The sequence below is a fragment of the Bos indicus genome, chromosome 13, assembly GCF_029378745.1.
Source record: "Bos indicus isolate NIAB-ARS_2022 breed Sahiwal x Tharparkar chromosome 13, NIAB-ARS_B.indTharparkar_mat_pri_1.0, whole genome shotgun sequence".
In the NCBI taxonomy this organism is placed as follows: domain Eukaryota; kingdom Metazoa; phylum Chordata; class Mammalia; order Artiodactyla; family Bovidae; genus Bos; species Bos indicus.
This window is the reverse complement of record NC_091772.1, coordinates 57,226,023-57,245,509: the sequence shown is the minus strand read 5'-3', so window position 1 is coordinate 57,245,509 and position 19,487 is coordinate 57,226,023. Positions and strand designations below refer to the sequence as shown.

Genomic DNA, 19,487 nt, shown 5'->3' with positions numbered 1-19,487 from the left:
ATCTATGCTGTCTATCTATCTATCAACCTGTGTGTTCTCTCCTTAAGAAAGAAGCCCATTTTAAAATTCATGCCCCCATTTTCACTCCATTTGTCTTTAATATTCTACAGGAAATGAAATACTGTGGCAGAGATTCCCCTATGGGTCTCAGCTCACAGAGTATTGGAAACTCATGTATCAGCATATTCTCTCTCTCTCTCTCTTTGCTGTGCTGCATGGTTTGCGGGATGCACTGGAGAAGGAAATGGCAACCCACTCCAGTATTCTTGCCTGGAGAATCCCAGGGACGGGGGAGCCTGGTGGGCTGCCATCTGTGGGGTCGCACAGAGTTGTATACGACTGAAGCGACTTAGCAGCAGCAACAGCATCTCCCCGACCAGAGATTGAACCTGGGCCCTTGGCAGTGAGTGTGGAGTCCTCACCACTGGACTGCCAAGGAATTCCCATCTTTTTCTCTTTTTTTTTGGAAAAATAAAAATAAAGAAAAATACAGAAAAGTTTAGAAAATCTATAACAGATTCATGAGTGCTGATCCAGAATTAACAGATGTTAACATTTTATCATATTTGCTTCAGAGCCTTAAAAAAATAAAACAAATAAAATATTACTTTATGTAGTATTTAAATATTACATAAAATAAAGGAAATAGAACAAAAAGATAATTATGTAGCTTTATATGTTTGGTGCTATTTCCATCCATGTGTTCATACCTTATAATCAATGTATCCACTAATATATAAATTGTTTAGTATCTTTAAAATATATGTGTATATTAATATATATATCACATTGAATTTATCATCTTGCAGTTTGATGTTTAAACTCCATATTGTGTTTTTGAAGATATAGCCATGTTGATACATTCAGATAAAACTCCTTCATCTTAATTGCTATAGAGTATTCTATCCCGTGAGAATTACACATTGCATTTTCCATTCCCCTATTTATGGACATTTAAATTGTTTTCAGTTTTTTGTGTATGTGTTAACTTTGCCATGAACATGCTTATGTGTGCCTCCTTAAACACAATGTGAGAGGCTTTCTAAGAAATATACCTTAAAGTGGAATTACTGGGTTATAAGATAATCACACTTTCAACTTGACAATGTGAGAGTTTGCACGCTCCCATATTCTTACTAATGTTTGTCAGGAGCAGACTTTTCATGTTTTGCCGACCCAGAATGTGTAGGATTGTGTATATATCCTAGAATTGCATATATCCTTTGCCTGTCATACATAACTACAGGTACTTCCCAAGTCTGTTATCTGATGTTTAAGCCCATGCATTTCTATTTACCCACGAAATTGTAAACATCCTGCCTCTTCATTGCCTTTGGCATGTCAAGTCTTTATTCTGGGATTATTTTCTTCTGTCTGAAGCATATTCCTGGGAACTTCCTTTAGAGAAGAAAAATTTCACTTTTTATGAGTCTTAAAATGCATTTATTTCATCCTTGTTGTTGAAAAATATTTTTGCTGTGTCTCCAGTCTTAATTTCACTGTTATTTCCTCCTAATCCATCAAAGCTCCTACTGCATCATCATTTAGTTTCCGTTTTATGGAGAGAAGTCAGCGATTCATCTGCTCATCTGTCTTTTGAAGGTCTTTTTTCTCTGGCTACTTTTAAAGATCTTCTTTAATCTTTGGTGTTTCATACTTTTACTTTGATGTCTCCAGATGCACGTCACTGTAAATTATCCCATTAGGAATCCCCTGGGCTTCTGGTATTTGTTTCCTTGTTTGACATCGCGTGTATGCAGGCTCAGTCGTGTCCAACTCTTCTGTCCGGGGGGGTTTCCCAGGCAAGAATACTGGAGTAGGTTGCTATGTCCTCCTCCAGGGGATCTTCCTGACCCAGAGACTGAACCCGCATCTCTTGTGTCTCCTGCATTGGCAGGCAGATTATTTACCAGCTGAGTCACCAGGGAAGCCAGTAAGCTGAGGTTTTGGGAACTTCGTGGTGGGTTTCTCCAGTAATTTGTTTTGCTTCTGCTAGGTACCTGGGAGCACCCATTGACAACTACTTTAAAGAAAATTCTTACTTGTAGTTTTTTCCATGTCCCAGGGTAATGTGAATTCAGATTGCAAACCCATGAGAAGATAGACTCAGTGTTATAAAATTAACAGGAGACACTTTTGCCCTCTTTACTCAGTGATAAGATTGGAATTAAAAAAAAAGTTCTCTGGGCTGGTGTTGGGGGTAGGGTGTATTATTCTGAATTCACCGAGATATTGAGGATATAACCTCTGAGGTCTCAGCTTTACGCAGGACAAGAGGTTGGGTCTTCTGGCCACCTCTCACACAGGGTAGATTCTGGGTTTGAATTCTGCGCCCCACACTGCCCCACCAGACCATGAACACGGAACAACAGGCTCCTGTGGTTTGGCAAATGCCCTCAAAATGAAAACATTCTCACTTATTTAGGTTTCTATTTTCACTTGGGTTTTGACTTTTAAATATATCTTACCTTCTAATCAGAACACCAGTACATTTAAATATAAGTTGTAAACATTTTCATATTTTAATCTGCATTTTTAGTTGGTTTCAGTATCAGGGTAAATAGGAAGGTAGGCAACCAGAGTAGCTTAGCCCACTGTTCTGTGGAAATGGGCTTCTTATTTTTTAACCTTGTTTATGCTTCTCTGGCTTCCGTGGTAGCTCAGGCAGTGAAGAATCTGCTTGCAGCGCAGGAGACACAGGCAACACCGGTTTGATCCCTGGGTCGGGAAGATCTCCTGGAGGAGGGCGTGGCAACCCACTCCAGTACTCTTGCCTGGAGAATTCCATGGACAGAGGAGCCTGACCGGCTACAGTCTGTGGGGTCGCAGAGTTAGAAACGACTGAGTGACTAACACTTAACACTTAGACTTCTCTGATCATCAAGAAGTTGCATATTTTGATGTAGTCAGATGGAGCTCCCTTTTCCTTCATGGTTATGATTTTCTGATCTTGTCTAAGAAATTTTTCCTTACTGTCAGTCTCCCGGGGTCACAGATACAAAATGATAGTCTCATGTTCTTTCTCTATCTGTATTAACATAAAAGAAGGGTTTATTTTTATATTTACGTAGAAAACAACGGACCTTGGGTCAAATTTAGCTCTTGACTTGTTTCTTTATACCCTTGTGAGGAAGGTATGGTTTCTACATTTAGAAAAATGCATATAGGCATATATGTATATATACACATATATTTGCATAAAAATATATAAATGTATACATATATGAGCTTCCTTTGTGGCTCAGACGGTAAAGAGTCTGCCTGCAATGTGGGAGACCCAGGTTCAACCCCTGGGTCGGGAAGATCCCCTGGAGAAGGAAGTGGCAACGCACTCCAGTACTCTTGCTTGGAAAATCCCGTGGATGGTGGAGCCTGGCAGGCTAAAGTCCATGGGGTTGCAAAGAGTCAGACACGACTGAGCAACTTCACTTTCACTTTCATATACATATATATAAATATGTATTTATGTATGTGTTAAGTTGCTTCAATCGTGTCAACTCTTTGTGACCCCATGGGGGGCCCAGGAAGTTCCTTTGTCCATGGAATTTTCAAGGCAAAAATACTGGAATGGTTTGCCATGCCCTCCTCCAGTGGGTCTTCCTGACCCAGGGATTGAACCTGCATTGGCAAGGAGATTCTTTACCACTAATGCCACCTGGGAAGCCCATAAATATATGTGTGTGTAGTATATATACACACATAAAAATATGTGGTAGAGACTTTATATGGCTTGTAAAGTCTAAAATATTTATTATCTGGACCTTTACATAAAAGGCTTATAGACCCCTGGTCTAATCCACTTTTTTCACTTTTTTGCTGTATTTTAACTTCCTGTGTATACTTGGAATTTATTTCAGGGCCCTCTATTCTGTTTCACTCATCTCTCTGCTACCATCTCAAAATATGTAATGAAAATGGGTGTTTTCATTAATGAAAGTACAGGAGTTAAGGGAGAGGGATTAGAAAAGACAGGATCTGTCTTCAGAGTGGAAATCGGAAAATGTAAAAAGTTCATACTTGGACACCTAATTGCCCTGATGTTAACTAGTAGAGGTATAGAGATTCTGAGCGTCCACAGAAAATGTCTCAGCCGTGCCCAGAGCAGGCACTGGACCATGGAATTGGATTTTATTGATTAATTTGTAACTGTGTACAGTGCTATCTGAAGCATGAAACGCTCAGAGACTGGTTCTAGGAAGCTCCTGACAAATGAACAATGAATTGTGAAGCCCTGAGTGAACTGGGATGAACAAGGAGGAGATTGGAGGTTATGTGGGCAAAGGGCGCTTTGTAAACCCTAAAATGCCCGTTAATCACGGAAGCGGAGAACACAGGAGAAAACATTGAGGGCAGAATTCTCCTAATTGATGGTGTTTTTCCTTGTAAAGCGGAAGTCCGTGTGTCTGCTCACTTAGTCATGACATACTCTCCTCATTCAATGAGATAACTCTGAGGTGAGCTGTAGGCAGAGAACTAGTGCTGAGGCTCTGTCATGCTCTCCACGGCACCAGAGCCCTGATTCCAGGTCCTGTGTGGTAAGGGCGCTGAGGATCTGCTATGCCTTCCCACCGTTTCTGTTTCCTTTATTACTCCTTGTAGGATTAAGGGAGGGTCACGCGGCAGACACGTATTCCTTTTCTGGGATCAGCACATATCAAACCTGCAAGTCTGCCACTTGGGATCTGCCTTCCAAGACTTGCCTGATAGAAAGGGCGGTGGGAGTGGGGGTCAGGGTGGGGTTGGAGCAGGCAGGGTATTCAGTGGCTTTCCACCAGCATCGAGATACATGACAGCCCTACCTGGCCTGCTTTTGTGAGCCTCCCAGTGGACTCCAGAAAAGCTGATGTCCATTGCACTCGTGGCCTTGGTCCCCTGGTCATCAGGGCCCCAGCTGATGCTGACCCAGAGCAAGAAGGCTTCTTTCTGATTGGTCTTTCACGAGGTCTATCAATGAAGATACTGTGCTAATCTTACATAAGTTATGTTGGCTCTTAAAGGAAGACCTACAGAGAGAGACCAAGAGAGCAGAGGGTGTGTCAGGTATGAGTTGGATTTAAAATCTGGCCCTTAAATAGCCGACTCAATGACATGAGTTTGAGCAAAAGGACAGGGAAGCCTGGAGTGCTGCAGTCCATGGGGTCACAGAGTCCGGACACGGCTAAAGCAAATTAGCATGCACATGCATATTTGAGGAGGTTTGGTAAATGCACCTGAGTGCCGCTGGGGGAAATAGGTGGGCAGGATTCAGAGGAGGAGGAGCAGGGATGACCCTGGAATCTTGCATCTGAGGTTGGGCTCCCCAGAAGCAGGGCCTGAGATGGGGATGTTGGTACAAGTGGTTCACCTAGGGAGGGTTCTCAGGAGGCTCGTGAAGGGTGAGGGAAGCAGGCCAGGCGAGGGAAGAACTCAGAAGAGATGTGGGGTTGGATGTCCAGTCGTGCTTGACCCCACAGGAGCTCTAGAGTGTGACATGTGTCACAGAGATTGTCCTGCTCTGAAGCAAAAAGACTGGGGTCTCACACCCGGTGACAATGGCTCAGGGCCCTTCCTGGGGGTGTGCACACTCTTCCAGGCCTTCCAGGCAAGTCGGTTCCCACTGGCCAAGGGCCACCCTCTTGAGAAGGTGGTAAGAGTGCATTCCTGGCAGCTGGCACCCCAACAGCTGACATGGGCGAGTAGCCAAGGTGGAGGCAGTAGCTGAGGCACTCGTGGTACCTGCTGGAGCATGAGGGGCCTCGCAGGACAGTGATGGTGAGCTTGCAGTCCTGCCCCATCCTGGCTGTGCATCCCAGGGGGATGCTGCTCTAGGAGGGGCACTCGAACAATGTTCTGGAGAACCCAGGAGAGAAAGAAATTGAGCTTTCCCACGATTAAACAAAATTGGCTTTGAAGATAATGCCAAAGTCCACTTGGGCTCCCCGCCAGGGCCAAAAGGGTCTAGATTCCACTGCAGTGAGACCCGAGTCCAGAGGCTGCAGCTCTCCTGGCAGTCTCCTAGTTATTTCCATCAAATGCAGTTCTTCGCTTTTGTCCGTTTTCCAAAAGCAGGCCTCCCTGCAGTTCAAACTGTGTCATTCTTAACATCTGTGAGCTCGTGTCAATTACCCGCTGACTGGAGACAAAGGTGACCCACGGCACACAGGTGAGGAAGGTTCCCGCATCCCCGCACCATCCTTCCTGCCTTTGTCTCTGTACTTAGAAGTCACTCTCCCCCAGGCCTGCAGCAGCACTGGCTGGTCTGACTGGTTTATGATTAGCAGAACAGCAGCCCTGTGGCTCTTCACCTGGGCCAGATCATACTTTCAGGATCCTGAGGTCTTGACAAACAGGGACGGGCTGCTTCAAAGAACCAGGCAGGCACCCATGGGGAGTGACAGCTCCTGCCCAGGGCCAGGGAGGCAGGAGTGCTTGCAAGTGGAGCCTCTTCCAAACACGAATAAGATGAAGAAAAAGTCACTTTGTCCTTGTTGCTGCCGTGAAAATCAGCGCCTAGGAGGATACGGCACTCTGCAGATCTTATTTAAAATTCTGCCAATGGCCCTGGTGATGAGGGGACTGCGGCTGGATGTTGGCAACAGCTCAGACAAGTGAGAAAGAAAAATCGCCAAGCAGGTTGCCTTACCTTCCTCTGCAACCAGGTGGTTCTTAGCATCATGGTGGGAACAGAATTCTTGTAAACTGAGCCTTGGGAAGGGAGACCTTGTAGCTTGACCAGGCAGCTAGAAGTGGTGCAGATTTCTTTTCAATGGGCTGACCACCAATAATGGTCAAAATGGTGCAGGAACCTGAGTCAAGAGTCCGGTAGCAACTGGCTACAGGGTTGAGAGTCAGGGTACATGACAGGTGTTTGGTCTGTCTTTCAGTTCCTTCACCTGCCATTAGGGGGTGCTAGACTAGCTTGCTGGTCTGCTTTTGGCTGCACATTCCTTACTGGTAAAACATTTTTAGCCTGCACCCAAGAAATGCATGGAGAAGGAAATGGCAACCACTCCAGTATTCTTGCCTGGAGAATCCAGGGACAGAGGAGCCTGGTGGGCTGCTGTCTATGGGGTCGCACAGAGTCGGACACTACTGAAGTGACTTAACAGTAGTAGCAGCAAGAATGCATAACTGTTTATTTACCAGAGAAGGAAATGGCAATCCGTCCAGCACTCTTGCCTGGAAAATCCCATAGACGGAGGAGCCTGATAGGCTACAGTCCATGGGGTCGCAAAGAGTCAGACACAACTGAGCAACTTCACTTTCACTTTCATACATATGTTCTACTCCCCTAAAGTATTATGTACATTATAAAGGGCATGCAACAATAGATATAAGAAACTCCAGGTGAAAATAACTGTAAACAGAAGCTCAGTATTTAAAAAAAATTGTTGAAGTAGTGTTGATTTATAGTGGTGTGTTAATTGCTGCTGCACAGCAAATTGAATCAGTTTATATTCATAGGCCTTTGCAGCTCAGCAATAAAAATTTGCCTGCGATGCAGGAGATGTGGGTTCAATATGTGCATGGGGAAGATCCTCTGGAGAAAGAGATGGCAAAACCCACACTAGTATTCTTGTCTGGGAAATCCCATGAACAGAGGAGCCTGGCAGGCTAAGTCCATGGGGTGGCAAAAGGAGTTGGGCACGACTTAGCAACTAAACAACAACTGTATACATTGTTTGTTATATTCTTCTCCAGTATGGTTTATCACAGGATACTGAATATAGCTCCTCGTGCTCTTCAGTCCCACCTTGTTGTTTATCCATCCTACCTATAATCGTTTGCATCTGCCAATTCCAGACTCCCACACCCACCCTAACTCTTGGCAACCGCAAATCTCTTCTCTCTGTCTGTGAATCTGTTTCATAGGTAAGTTTCCATTTGTGTCATATTTTAGATTCTACATGTAAGTGATATCACATGGTATTTGTCTTTCTCTTTATGGCTTACTTTACTTAGTATGATATTTCCTAGGTTCATCTATGTCCCTGCAATGGCATTCTTTTATTCTTTTTTTACAGCTGAGTAGTATTCCATTTGGAGAAGGAAATGGCAACCCACTCCAGTGTTCTTGCCTGGAGAATCCCATGGATGGAGAAGCAGTCCATGGGGTCGCACAGAATCGGACACGACTGAAGCGACTTAGCAGCAGCAGTATTCCATTATATATATAAACCCACACCACATCTTTTTTTATCCCCTTAATCTGTTGATAGATATTGAGGTTGTTTCCATGTCTCGAGTATTGTGAATAATGCTGCTAAGAACACAGAGGTGCACGTATCTCTTCAAATTATGGTTTCATCTGGATATATGCCTAGGAATGGGATTGCTGGATCTTATAGTAGCTCTATTTTTAGTTTTTTTTATGGAATCTCCACACTGTTTTCTATAGTGGCTGCACCAATAGACATTTCCACCAGCGGTGCAGGAGGGTTCCCTTTTCTCCACATCCTCTCCAGCATTTGTTATTTGTAGACTTTTTAATCAGGGCTGTTCTGACTGGTGTGAGGTGGTACTTCATTGCAGTTTTGATTTGCTTTTCTCTAATAGTTAGCAATGTTGAGAAGCTCAGTATTTTCTTTCTCTGCCCTTGTTACACACCTCCCCCTCCCCTGGGATATGAAGGCTCTGTTTTGGAGGTTAGACCTGATGACCTGGAAGGGCTTCTCTATGTGGAATGTCTGTGCTGCCCAGTTTTTTCAGTGGAGACCCTTTGGACCCAACCAGTCCAATAATGGTAGCTACTAGTCACTTGTCAGAGAAGGCAGTGGCACCCCACTCCAGTACTCTTGCCTGGGAAATCCCATGGACGGAGGAGCCTCGTGGGCTGCAGTCCATGGGGTTGCTAAGAGTTGGATATGACTGAGCGACTTCACTTTCACTTTTCACTTTCATGCATTGGAGAAGGAAATGACAACCCACTCCAGTGTTCTTGCCTGGAGAATCCCAGGGATGGCGGAGCCTGGTGGGCTGCAGTCTATGGGGTCACACAGAGTCGGACACGACTGAAGTGACTTAGCAGCAGCAGCAGCAGCAGCAGCAGTCACTTGTGGCTTTTTAAACCCATTAAAATGAAATTGACCAGAAAGCTCAGTTCCTCAGACATATGAACTACATTTCAGTCACTACAGAGATGCCTATGGTTAGTGGCTACCATGTTGGTCAATGCAGAGTATAGAAGGCTTTCATTACTGTATAAAGTTCCACTGGACAGCCTGTCACATAAGTAGTCATGGTCTTATAATTCAGTGTTTAATTACAGCAACTGACCTTGAGTAAGCCCTGCTGTGTGCTAGGTGGTGTGGGAAGCATTTTCCAGGTGCTGTCTCGTTTTATGCTCACAAGAGCCCCCTGAGTTGTGCCCTGTGGTCATTCTCACATCCTGGCAGGAGAATGAGGACTGGAAGGAAGAGGGGTTCCCGAGAGCTGACGAGCTGCCTGGACCTCATGCCCTTTGTGTTCTCCCAGACTCCACATGGGGACCTGGACTTTTCTCTCTGGGCATCCCGTTTGGAATTTCCATGCCCACGAACTCCAGGGCACAGGCTTTCCACGGTGTTCATGCCGCCTGTGCTTCTTGTTCCCCAGGTACAGAGGGAATTTCTTGCAGAGCCGTGTCCAGCTGAGAGTCACTAGACTACGGAAACCACACTGGGTTCTGAGAAAAGATGGCCACCCACCCCGAGCCAAGGGGCCGGACCCATGCAGGACCCAAGGGCAGGCTTCTTCAGAGATGGCAGGTAAGACTTGTTCTCCTTGGAGATGGATCCAAACTGGGCACCTGGGAACATGCTGCTGGGAACGTGAAATGCTGCTGGGAATGTGAAATGAGCAAAGGCAACTGTCCTTGCTGTCTGAAGCCTGACATCCAGCAAGGGTATTGATGGCATATGGGGTGACGACAGAAGTGTTACCTCTGTGGGGCGGTCAAGACCCTAAACTGGGTGGGGATATTGGGAATCGAATATTGAGATGCAACAAACATCCTTGAGTATGGAGGGCCTGAGTCAGAACTCTGGGTGCCTCCACCTTCCCCCCATCATCTTCTCTGAAGAAGCTCACTGGCCTCTTCCTGCAGGGCCACTGTGAGGCTAAATAGGTCAATGGATGGGCTTTCGAGTGAACGTGAAATAAAAGTAGCAGGAGGAGTTGTAATGAGACAGCGGCTGGGAACATTGCTTCCATGGGGCTTACAAAAGGGGCTCTTCGTGATGCTCGGAAGTAAACAAAGGATGAACTAATGGAGACTGCTTCCTGGAAATGGGCTATTTTAAGTTGCAATCACTGGGCAAATCAATTAACTTCTCTGGACTGCAGTTTCCCCTCCTTCCTCCCTCCACTGGGCATTCGTGAGCCCAGCCTTAGCCTTGTGGACAGTGTTTTGATGGAGTCAGACCAAGACCTTGTGTGAGAAGGTGGTGGGGTCCCATATGGCCAGTGGTGACTGAATTAACTGTCTTTTGTGGCTGATTGTTGTCCATTTGGCTCAAGGGCTGACCCTGGGTTCTGCCTGCTGGTGGGGACAGTTGGTTAGGGTCCCCTCCTCTCAGTCTCTGCGAAGCCCCACCACCCCCTCAGGAAGATAGTGCTTCCATGCTGCCCCTTGAGCCCTCGCCACCCCCTCTCCTTGCAATCCCCGTGCCCTCTCTTAGGCAAGGATGAGGACTCGTTTTTTTCCCTTAATGAGAGTTTAAGTCAAAGTAGGTATTTGCTCCAATGGATGACCAGTTGTAGAAGGAAAAGCACTGTCTTCTGATGGAACATCAAGGGTTAAGACTTTGGTGGGCAGCAGGCTAGACAAAAATGCAATCAGGGGACCGGGCTTTGCCCTTTCTTCATTTTCTGTGACTCCTCATGTTGAACTCCATTACTTGCCTCCTTCTCAAGGAGATACAATCCAGGAACCTACCCATTAGGGTGTGCTTGGGTGATACCACTCCCAAGAAAGTCCAAAAGAACCCACCAGAATTCTACCAGTTGCCCCAAATGGCAGTGCTTTCCCACCAGCTCTTTTCCCAGCACCATAGAGAGCTGAATCAAGCTGATCCTGGAAACTCACATCAGCTACCATGTTTCTATTCCTAAGCTCCATGCAGAACTGAAAAGGAGAAGAAGACAGTGCCTGCCCTTGATAAATGAGGTACAGGGTAAAGACAGACAGACAGACAGGCTCTCTGTCCATCCTTTGCTTCAATCATGTGGGGAGTGACCCTGGAAGTCAGCGAGCTCCCTCCTGGGAACCTTCTATCTGTAGAGAGGACGCTGATAGAGGTCTTACCCCCACAGTGGCTCAGGGTGAGGGTCGAGCAAGGTCGTGTACAGCAAGGAACTTTCAGACTCTAAAGTAGATGAGAAATGTTGATTCTTAGCTCTGGAGCATAATAAGCGTACGTGTGTAAGGTCTGCGGCTTCCCAGGTGGCTTGGTGGTAAAGAATCCACCTGCCAATGCAGGAGACACGGGTACAGTCCCTGGGTGAGGGAAGATCCCCTGGAGGAGGAAATGGCTACCCATTCCGGTATTCCTGCCTGGAAATCCCATGGGCAGAGGAGCCTGGCGGGCTATAGTCCATGGGGTCGCAGAGAGTTGGACACGACTGAAGGACTGAGCACGCACACATGTGTAAGGTCCGGCATATGCTGAGTGCCGAGAGCATGTGGGGTGCGTGGCACTTAGTGTCCCTGTTGTTTAGTGAAGGATGAGGTCAGTGTTTCAGGGAGGAGCCCAAGGGGGAGATTTCTCAGCAGAGATATGGCTTCTTCTGGATGTTCAGACGTAGGGGGAATAGAACAGATGCTCTCTGGATTGGTAAATTGCTTTGGGCTGTGGAAGAAATTGCCACAAACGCGGTGGTTTAAAATAACAACAATGTATTATCTCTCAGTTCTGGATGCCAGAAGCTACCAATCTCTCTAGAGCCTCCAGGAGGGGATCCTACCCAGCCTCCCAGTTTCTGGGGGCTCCAGGTATCCTTGGCTTGTGATTGCACCTCTCCAGTCTCTGCTTTCATCTGCACACAGCTTCTCTCCTGTGTTTCTGTGGGTCAAATGTTCTCCTGTCTTTCTCTTATAAGGACGCTTGCCATTGGACTAAGGGCTCACCCTAAATCCGGGATGATCTTACCTTGAGACTCATAATTTAATTTCACGTGCAAAGATGTTTTCCCAAGTAAGGTCACAGTCACAGGTTCTGTGGGTTTAGGACTTGGATATGTATGTTTTGGAGGGATAGGCACAATTCAATCACGAACCACCTCAACAATTTTCCCCCGGTCTGAGAACCAATAGAAGGGACCTCAAAATGTGTTTCTAAGTGGAAAAGACAGTGGCATGCATGGACACTCATCGTCTGTGCTCTCCTCGTGTGCAAATGGCTCTGGCAGAAAGTTCTCTATAAACCTAAATCAATATGTATTCGTTAAAACAGGATCATGCAGCCCACCTCCCAGTAGGACATATTCACACGTGCAGGCATGTGGTCCAAGTGAGCTTCAATCCTGAGACCGGTGTGCTGGGTCAGGGGGCCCCCTTAGCTTCTCTTTGGGAGAAAGACCTGCTGGCAGTCTGGATGAGGGCAGGCAGGGCTCCACATGTGGTTGAAATGCAGTCACCACCTGTCGGTCCAGCCCTTTGCTCTGCCTGGGGAACTGTCAGCCCAAAGCAGGGAGCTCTTCTCTCCTCCCAAGAGGGTGGGGGCATCTTCCATACGTCCTCCAATGGAGGCGGTCGCTTCTTCCTAAGATGCGCGTGTACCCCCTGTGCTCATGGTGACCCAGGGGCCTCAGTACTAGTGGAGAGACCAGCTGGAAAGTCTCTGATCTTTCATGGTCCTCCTCATCCTGTCTTCCCTTCAAAAGCTTCTCTCGACCTCAGGGACCAGCCCTGCTACTCCGTATTGAGAACATCACACTCAGTAGCTTTCTGATCTCAACACCAGCCTGTTCTACCAAAATCCAGGGAATGGGGGATAAAACCAGCCCCAAACAGAAAAGAAAAATCAGAAACAAAATCTAAATGTGGAGCTAAGATTGGGAGGCCATACGCAGTGCAAAGCCCACTGGGAACATAGTCCCCTTCCACCCCCACCCCCATGTAGGTAATAATGTTGCAGCAGCAGAGCAAGTGGTAATAACAGATGACTGTGCTTTCGTGTTTGTTGTTGGAACAGTTAGTTGAGCCAGAGGTCTGGGTCACAGGTGCCCATTTTCAAAGGGCTTCCTCTCCCATGATTACGAAGCACATGGAATGTGTCCATCAAGGGCAGTGGGAGTCTGTGGGGTGTGGCCCCAGGGAATATTAATCACCCCTCATTCCTGATTGAAGTGTCAAAGATGGAGCAGGGATGTTGGGTCGGATAAACCAGCAAGCATGGGGTGAATGGGCCATTATGGACACCATTGCGTTGGAGGTGGGGTAGAATGCGTTAAAATAAACACCCCCTGGGAATCAAAGGAGCTCAGAGAGCTTACTGCCACCACCACCCAAAGCCAATATTTCACAGCAGAGTGACAGACACTCTGAAAGTGTTGGGTGTCTGAAGACGGAGTGCCATTAATAACTTCAAAGGAAGCTAGAGATAGGCCTTGGTCACCCACGATTTACAAACAACTTTCTTGTCTTCTTTGACCTGGCAGGTCCTGGTTAGAGAGATCAGAGCTGGCTTCTTGGTGAGAGAGCTGACCCCACTGTGTTTGTGTGTGTGTGTGTGTGCGTGTACGTGCAAGTGTGCGTACACACAACTTTGTGAGTGCGTGCGAATGTGTGTATTTTTGAGGCGGGAGGACCTGGTTTCCTCAGCATGACAATGATAGGGTGATTTGTTTGGGGTGACCTGAGGGGCTATAACGTGGCGGAATTTGAAACCCAGAAATGAAATGGAGAGTAATCTTTTGATGGGGGTGTGGGATGGAATTTCCCAATTCAAATCTGGGAAAACCTTTGGCTCACATCCTTGAAGGTCAGCTAAATCAGCAAAACATTTTCAAAGAAGTGGCCAGGAATATTTGTGTCCAGGAGCTGAAATAAGATGTTGTTATGGATTCTTTCTCCCTTTTATTTTTGGAGAATCTTCCTGTCAATAATTTATGAAGATGAGAGAGAGGATGTTTTTGAAAAATATTTTTTAAAAGGATGCTTAATTTCCCTCTTTCAACTATTCCAATAACTTGGGACTAATCATTCGAATTAACAGATGGCTTGGCAGTGAAGTCTTCTGCAAGCAGAAGGCCAGAGGAGTTATGAAGGATGGAGACCTAATTTATAAGATTTTATGATGATTGGCATCTTTAAGACTCTTCTGAGAACTGAACTTTTTATTTTTATTTTTTTGACTTTCCAACACCACTGAATTTAATGTTTTTTTTAAAAAAATTTTATTTTATATTGGACTATACAACGCATATGGTTGTAAAGAGTCAGACACGACCGAAGTGACCTAGCATGCATGTAGTCGATTTACAATGTTGTGTTAATTTCAGGCTATAGATAGCCAAGTGATTCTGTTATACGTATACATGTATCTATTCTTTTCCCATTCTTTTCCCATTTAGTTATTATAGTATATCGAGCAGAGTCTCCTGTGCCATACAGAAGGTCCTCGTTGGTTATTTGTTTTAAATATAGTAGTGTGTCTACGTCAGTCTCAAATCCCCAGTTTATCCCTCCCCCTCATCTTTCCCCTTTGGTAGCCATGTTTGTTTTCTATGTCTGTGGATCTGTTTTTCTTTTATAAATATTAGTAATATTGTATCTTTTAATTTTTTAGATTCCACATATGGGGTATCTGGTATCATATGATATTTGTCTCTCTCTGACTGACTTCGCCTAGTGTGATCATCTCCAGGTCGATCCGTGTTGCTGCACATGGCATTATTTCATTCTCCTGGTATGAAGGTCACATGCCTTTTATTTATTTAAAATGTTTTCATAGTCCTTTCTATGATGATTTATCGCAGGATGTTGCCCTTGTTGTTCATCCATTCTATATGTAATAGCTTGCAGCTGCTGATCCCAGGCTTCCAATCCAACTCTCTCTCCTCCCACGTGGCAACCACCAGTTTATCCTCTAAGTCCCTGATTCTGTTTCTGTTTCATAGATAGGTTCATTTACGTCATATTTTAGATTCCAAATGTAGGTGATATGATAGGGTATTTGTCTTTTTTTTACATACTTCACTTAGTATGATAATCTCCAGTTGTATCCATGTTGCTGCAAATAGTAACATTTCATTCTTTCTCATGGTCCCATAGTATTTCATTGTATACACACACACACACACACACACACACACAAATACCACATCTTCTTTATCCATTCATCTACCGATGGACATTTAGTTCCTTCCATGTCTTAGTTACTGTAAACAGTTGATGCAGTGAACACTGGGGTATATGTATCTTTCAAACTATGGTTTTTCTCTGGGTATATGCCCAGGAGTGGGATTGCTGGGTCATATGGCAGCTCTATTTTTAGTTTTTCAAGGAACCTCCATACTGTTCTCCATAGTGGCTACACCAATTTACATACCCACCAACAGTGTAGGAGGGTTTCCTTTTCTCCACACTCTCTCTAGCATTTATTATTTGTAGACTTTTTGATGATGGTCATTCTGATTGGTATGAGGTGATTTCTCATTGTAGTGTCAGTTTGCATTATTCTAATAATTAGTGATGTTGCGTGAAAGTGTTTAAAAACCTAAATTCAGTGATCCACCATCCAAGTTTCCAGCAAAGGAGTTAGGGGAGCTGGAAGTTTCTTTGTAGATTTCAAGTAGCCTTGACTTACCAGACACTTATCAAGCATAAGAATAGGAATGGTGTGTACAACTCTGAACAGAGATTCTTATACATAACATGTTTGACAACCACTGAGGGCAAGGAGGGTAAGCAAAGAGGCGATCCATCCATCCAGGCTGCCCTGACAACAAACAGCAGTTTCTAGCAAGGAATTTTCAAATGTCCCTGCTTGCCCATGAGGTGTATGCCGTTTAGTTTCTGCGTTAAGTGCCTGAAGTTGTGACGACGTCTTAATGGATTGGCTTGTTGGGGGATTAACTAAGATATTGGAGTGTGTCTTCTGCGTGGTGTGGGAGGTAGTGTTTCAGAAATCAGGGTTTAGGTTAAATGTGCGATAGGTCCTTGCTGGAGTGGTTTCTCTTCTCACCTGAGCACCTAATCTGCCTGATGCCATTTGAAGAACCGGGGGAGTTGTTTTCCATTTTGCGATTATTCCTTGTAATTGACGTCAGTAAAAGACCATCTTTTGTACCTGAAGGGGAAGTTCACTACTAAGCCTTGTCATGAAAATGATTATTTCCCAGGTTAGGGTCTTAGGGACTTAGGAAAGGAAGCTTTGCAGGTATGTGTTGTGTGCCCGCTTGCACATTTGCCTGCTCACATTGGAGTGTTATTTTTTCATTAGAAAAAGTCACTGAAAACTCACACGTCCATACAAAATGGGTAAAACTACCTGAGCAAAAGCCTCTACCAAACGATTCGCTTCTGTTGTGGTTATACAATTCCTGATGAAGTCACCGTTCCGAAAAGAATACTTTTCAGAACATGGGGAGCAGCGGGGATGAACTCAACATCATTCAATTCTATTTGCATTTCAAGTGGGACATTCTAGTCTCCAGGAGCTTAAAACTCATCAGCAATCAGCCTATTACCCTTTTCCTAATATCACAGTTATTGACCCTGGGCTGCAAAAAAGAATCTCATAATGAGATTTGTCCTGTTTTTGTGTTTATGTGCGCATTTCTTTCTCTCTAGTAGATGACATATCAGCTTTTATTTATTTTTTTATTATTGAAATCCTTTGTGTCAGAAGGACCTGCTCCATTAACTGAATCCTGTTCTATGTACTCTGATGTGCGGATACACGAAAACACTCCTTGGTATAAAGAGTGTTCTTATATATTTCCTTAGAAACGCATTTCGCGGAACTGAATGGAGAACGCTGATGTGGTTGAGGTTAATTATTCGGACTTTTGTGGGCACATTGGAAGTCGTGCTGCTTCTGCCGGTACACAGACTAAAATTGGAACACTGAAGAGGAGCCCAGCGTGGCCCTGTGCCCAGATGACACATCTAAAGTCATATTGATTGAGAGAGATGCTTTATTGAACGATAAGAACTCCATCGAGTTTCTGGTTTTGCAATTTCCTGCAGCTGGTGTGGCTTCTGGCAGTAAACACCGTGAGATTCAGGGTAACATTTCAAAGTGAGATTTTAGAGAAATCTCCCAATAACTAAACTCAGAAGGCACTTTCAGTTCAGGAGCTGCACCCACATCTAATCCCCCCAACAGACTTAAGATGATTCATTTTCATTTTCAGAGGGAGAAACTGAGACTCAGAGTCTCCAAGTCATCCAGTGACCTGCTCAGGGCCACCCAGATGATGAATCAGGGGTCCATGGTGTTTCCTAAATTCAATAATTCATGGACCATCTTCAGAAATGTCCCATCTGCATGTCATCTGTGTGATAATTTGCTTATGTGATCCACTTAAGCTCATTGGCAAAACCCATAAATTCTTTTATTTTCAATAGAAACTGTTTATCAATGCTGGAAATGGAAAGCCAGTATCATATGCCATTAAGAGAATGTTTTCCTGGCAAATAAATTCTGTCTAGATGGTTGTGGGCGAGAGCCCTAGATACACTCTCTTTGCTTAAAAAGAGACCTGGAAGACTTTAGATATACATTAGCATCCAATTGGGACTTTCTTTCCCCAATCAGAGGGTAGTAGGGAGAACAACCTTTTCATTGGGTGATTGCATTTTATTTAACGCTAAGCTTGTGACTCTTCCCCCACTGGGGGTCTGAGTCCCTCCCTGGGACTTTCTTGTGCTGTCACATCTGCTTTCCTCTGTCAATAACATTCCATTGGCTTCTGCTGTCTTAGCTAGGATTTCCTCAACTCTTGTAAGGCTTTCACCTGTATCAATTTAAACTCTATGTTCATCAGAGTTGGGCTGTAGAAGCTGTGAACCAACATTCTGCAAAGACCCTTCTTGAAGACTGAATCTTTTCTGCCTCATGGGGGTGGGAGCTTAGTGGTGTGAGAGGTATCCTAGGCAGTGGTGTGAGAGGTATGCCTAGGTATCCTAGGCAGTTTGAGGTATCCTCAAACTCTGCATTTATAAGTCTGAGATGCTGACCCAGAGCCTTCTGTGACCAAAGGAGGGATGATGGGAAATGCCCAGGGTGCAGAGAGGAGATGGAGGGACCAGGAGCATCTGAGACTTGGGTGGGGGCTCATCCTTCTCCTGAGGACAGTGAGGGGCCATTGAAGGATGAGGAGGGCAGAGGGCAGACCATCCATTGTAGGTGAGTGTGGAGAAATGATTGGGGCAGATAGAGTGGATGCTAGGAGGCAGATGAGGAAGTTCTTGAAACAAGTTGGGCAGGTTTGTGTTGAAAGTGAACTTGGAAAACAGGGATGCTCCACCTAGAGGAACAGAAAAGTTTAGTTCTTAATTATGTGAGTAATGATGAATCATACATCTTTTAACACATTCAATTATGGTAATGAGGCTCATGTTCACTTTGACCACCACCCCCATTCCCCATGCCCCCTGCCCCCTCCAGATGAAACTACAGTTTGGGATAGGAAGGCACCTGCCAGAGTGTTGTTTCTGTGCATGCGTGTGTGTGTGTGTGTGTCTGTGTCTAATAGGAATTGTACAACACTACCCATCTCACTGTGCAACTTGCCTTGTTTTACTCAACACCATTTTGTGATCTTCCCATACTGTTAATACATACGGAGCTATCCCAGCCTTGTAAATAGGGACGGAGCCTCTCTGGGTGGGGCTGCTGTGACCCTAGGCAGTCATTCTCTTAACAGTGAATAGTTCATCTTATTGCCAGTACTTCACATGGAACTACTGTCCATGACTCCCAGGCCCAGGTAGGGGGGTTTCTCTAGGGAAGACCCAAGAAGAATTGCTGAGTCTTTGTTATGTTGCATGTTTAAAATACTTTATTTTGTATTGGAATATCGTTGATTTATAATGTGTTAATTTCTGGTATACAGCAAAGTAATTCTGTTATACATATATATAAGGGATATATGTACCTATTCTTTTTCAGATTCTTTTTCCATAAGTTATTACGGAGTATTAAGTACAGTTCCCTGTGTTATACAGTAGGTCCTTGTTGATTATCTACTTTATGTACAGTAGTATATATACATTGACTATCTACTTACGTATAGTAGGCTATATATATTAGTGTATATATAATCTCCTTATTTACCCCTCCCCTCTCTCTCCCCTTTGGTAACTGTAAGTTTGTTTTCTACATCTGTGAGTCTGTTTCTCTTTTGTAAATAAGTTCATTTGTATCATTTTTTTAGATTTCACATATACATGATATTGTATGATGTTTGTCTTTGTCTGACTTATTTCACTTTGTAGGATAATCTTTAGGTCCATCCATGTTGCTGCAAATGGCATTATTTCATTCTTTTTTATGGCTGAGTAATATTCCAGTGTGTAT

At 44.7% G+C, this 19,487-nt stretch overlaps 1 protein-coding gene across 3 annotated transcripts in view; it reads left to right on the top strand.

The window, feature by feature from the left end:
* Positions 1-19,487, top strand: part of ZNF831 (zinc finger protein 831) — a 109,985-nt gene that overhangs the window by 43,402 nt on the left and 47,096 nt on the right. For 2 of the 3 annotated variants that reach the window (XM_070801369.1, XM_070801368.1), the window contains exon 4: positions 9,574-9,725. In XM_070801369.1, the coding sequence (XP_070657470.1) occupies positions 9,574-9,725 (152 nt within the window). Of the gene's footprint in view, positions 1-9,573; positions 9,726-19,487 lie in introns of those variants that run through there. The other variant, XM_070801370.1, reaches the window with a different exon arrangement.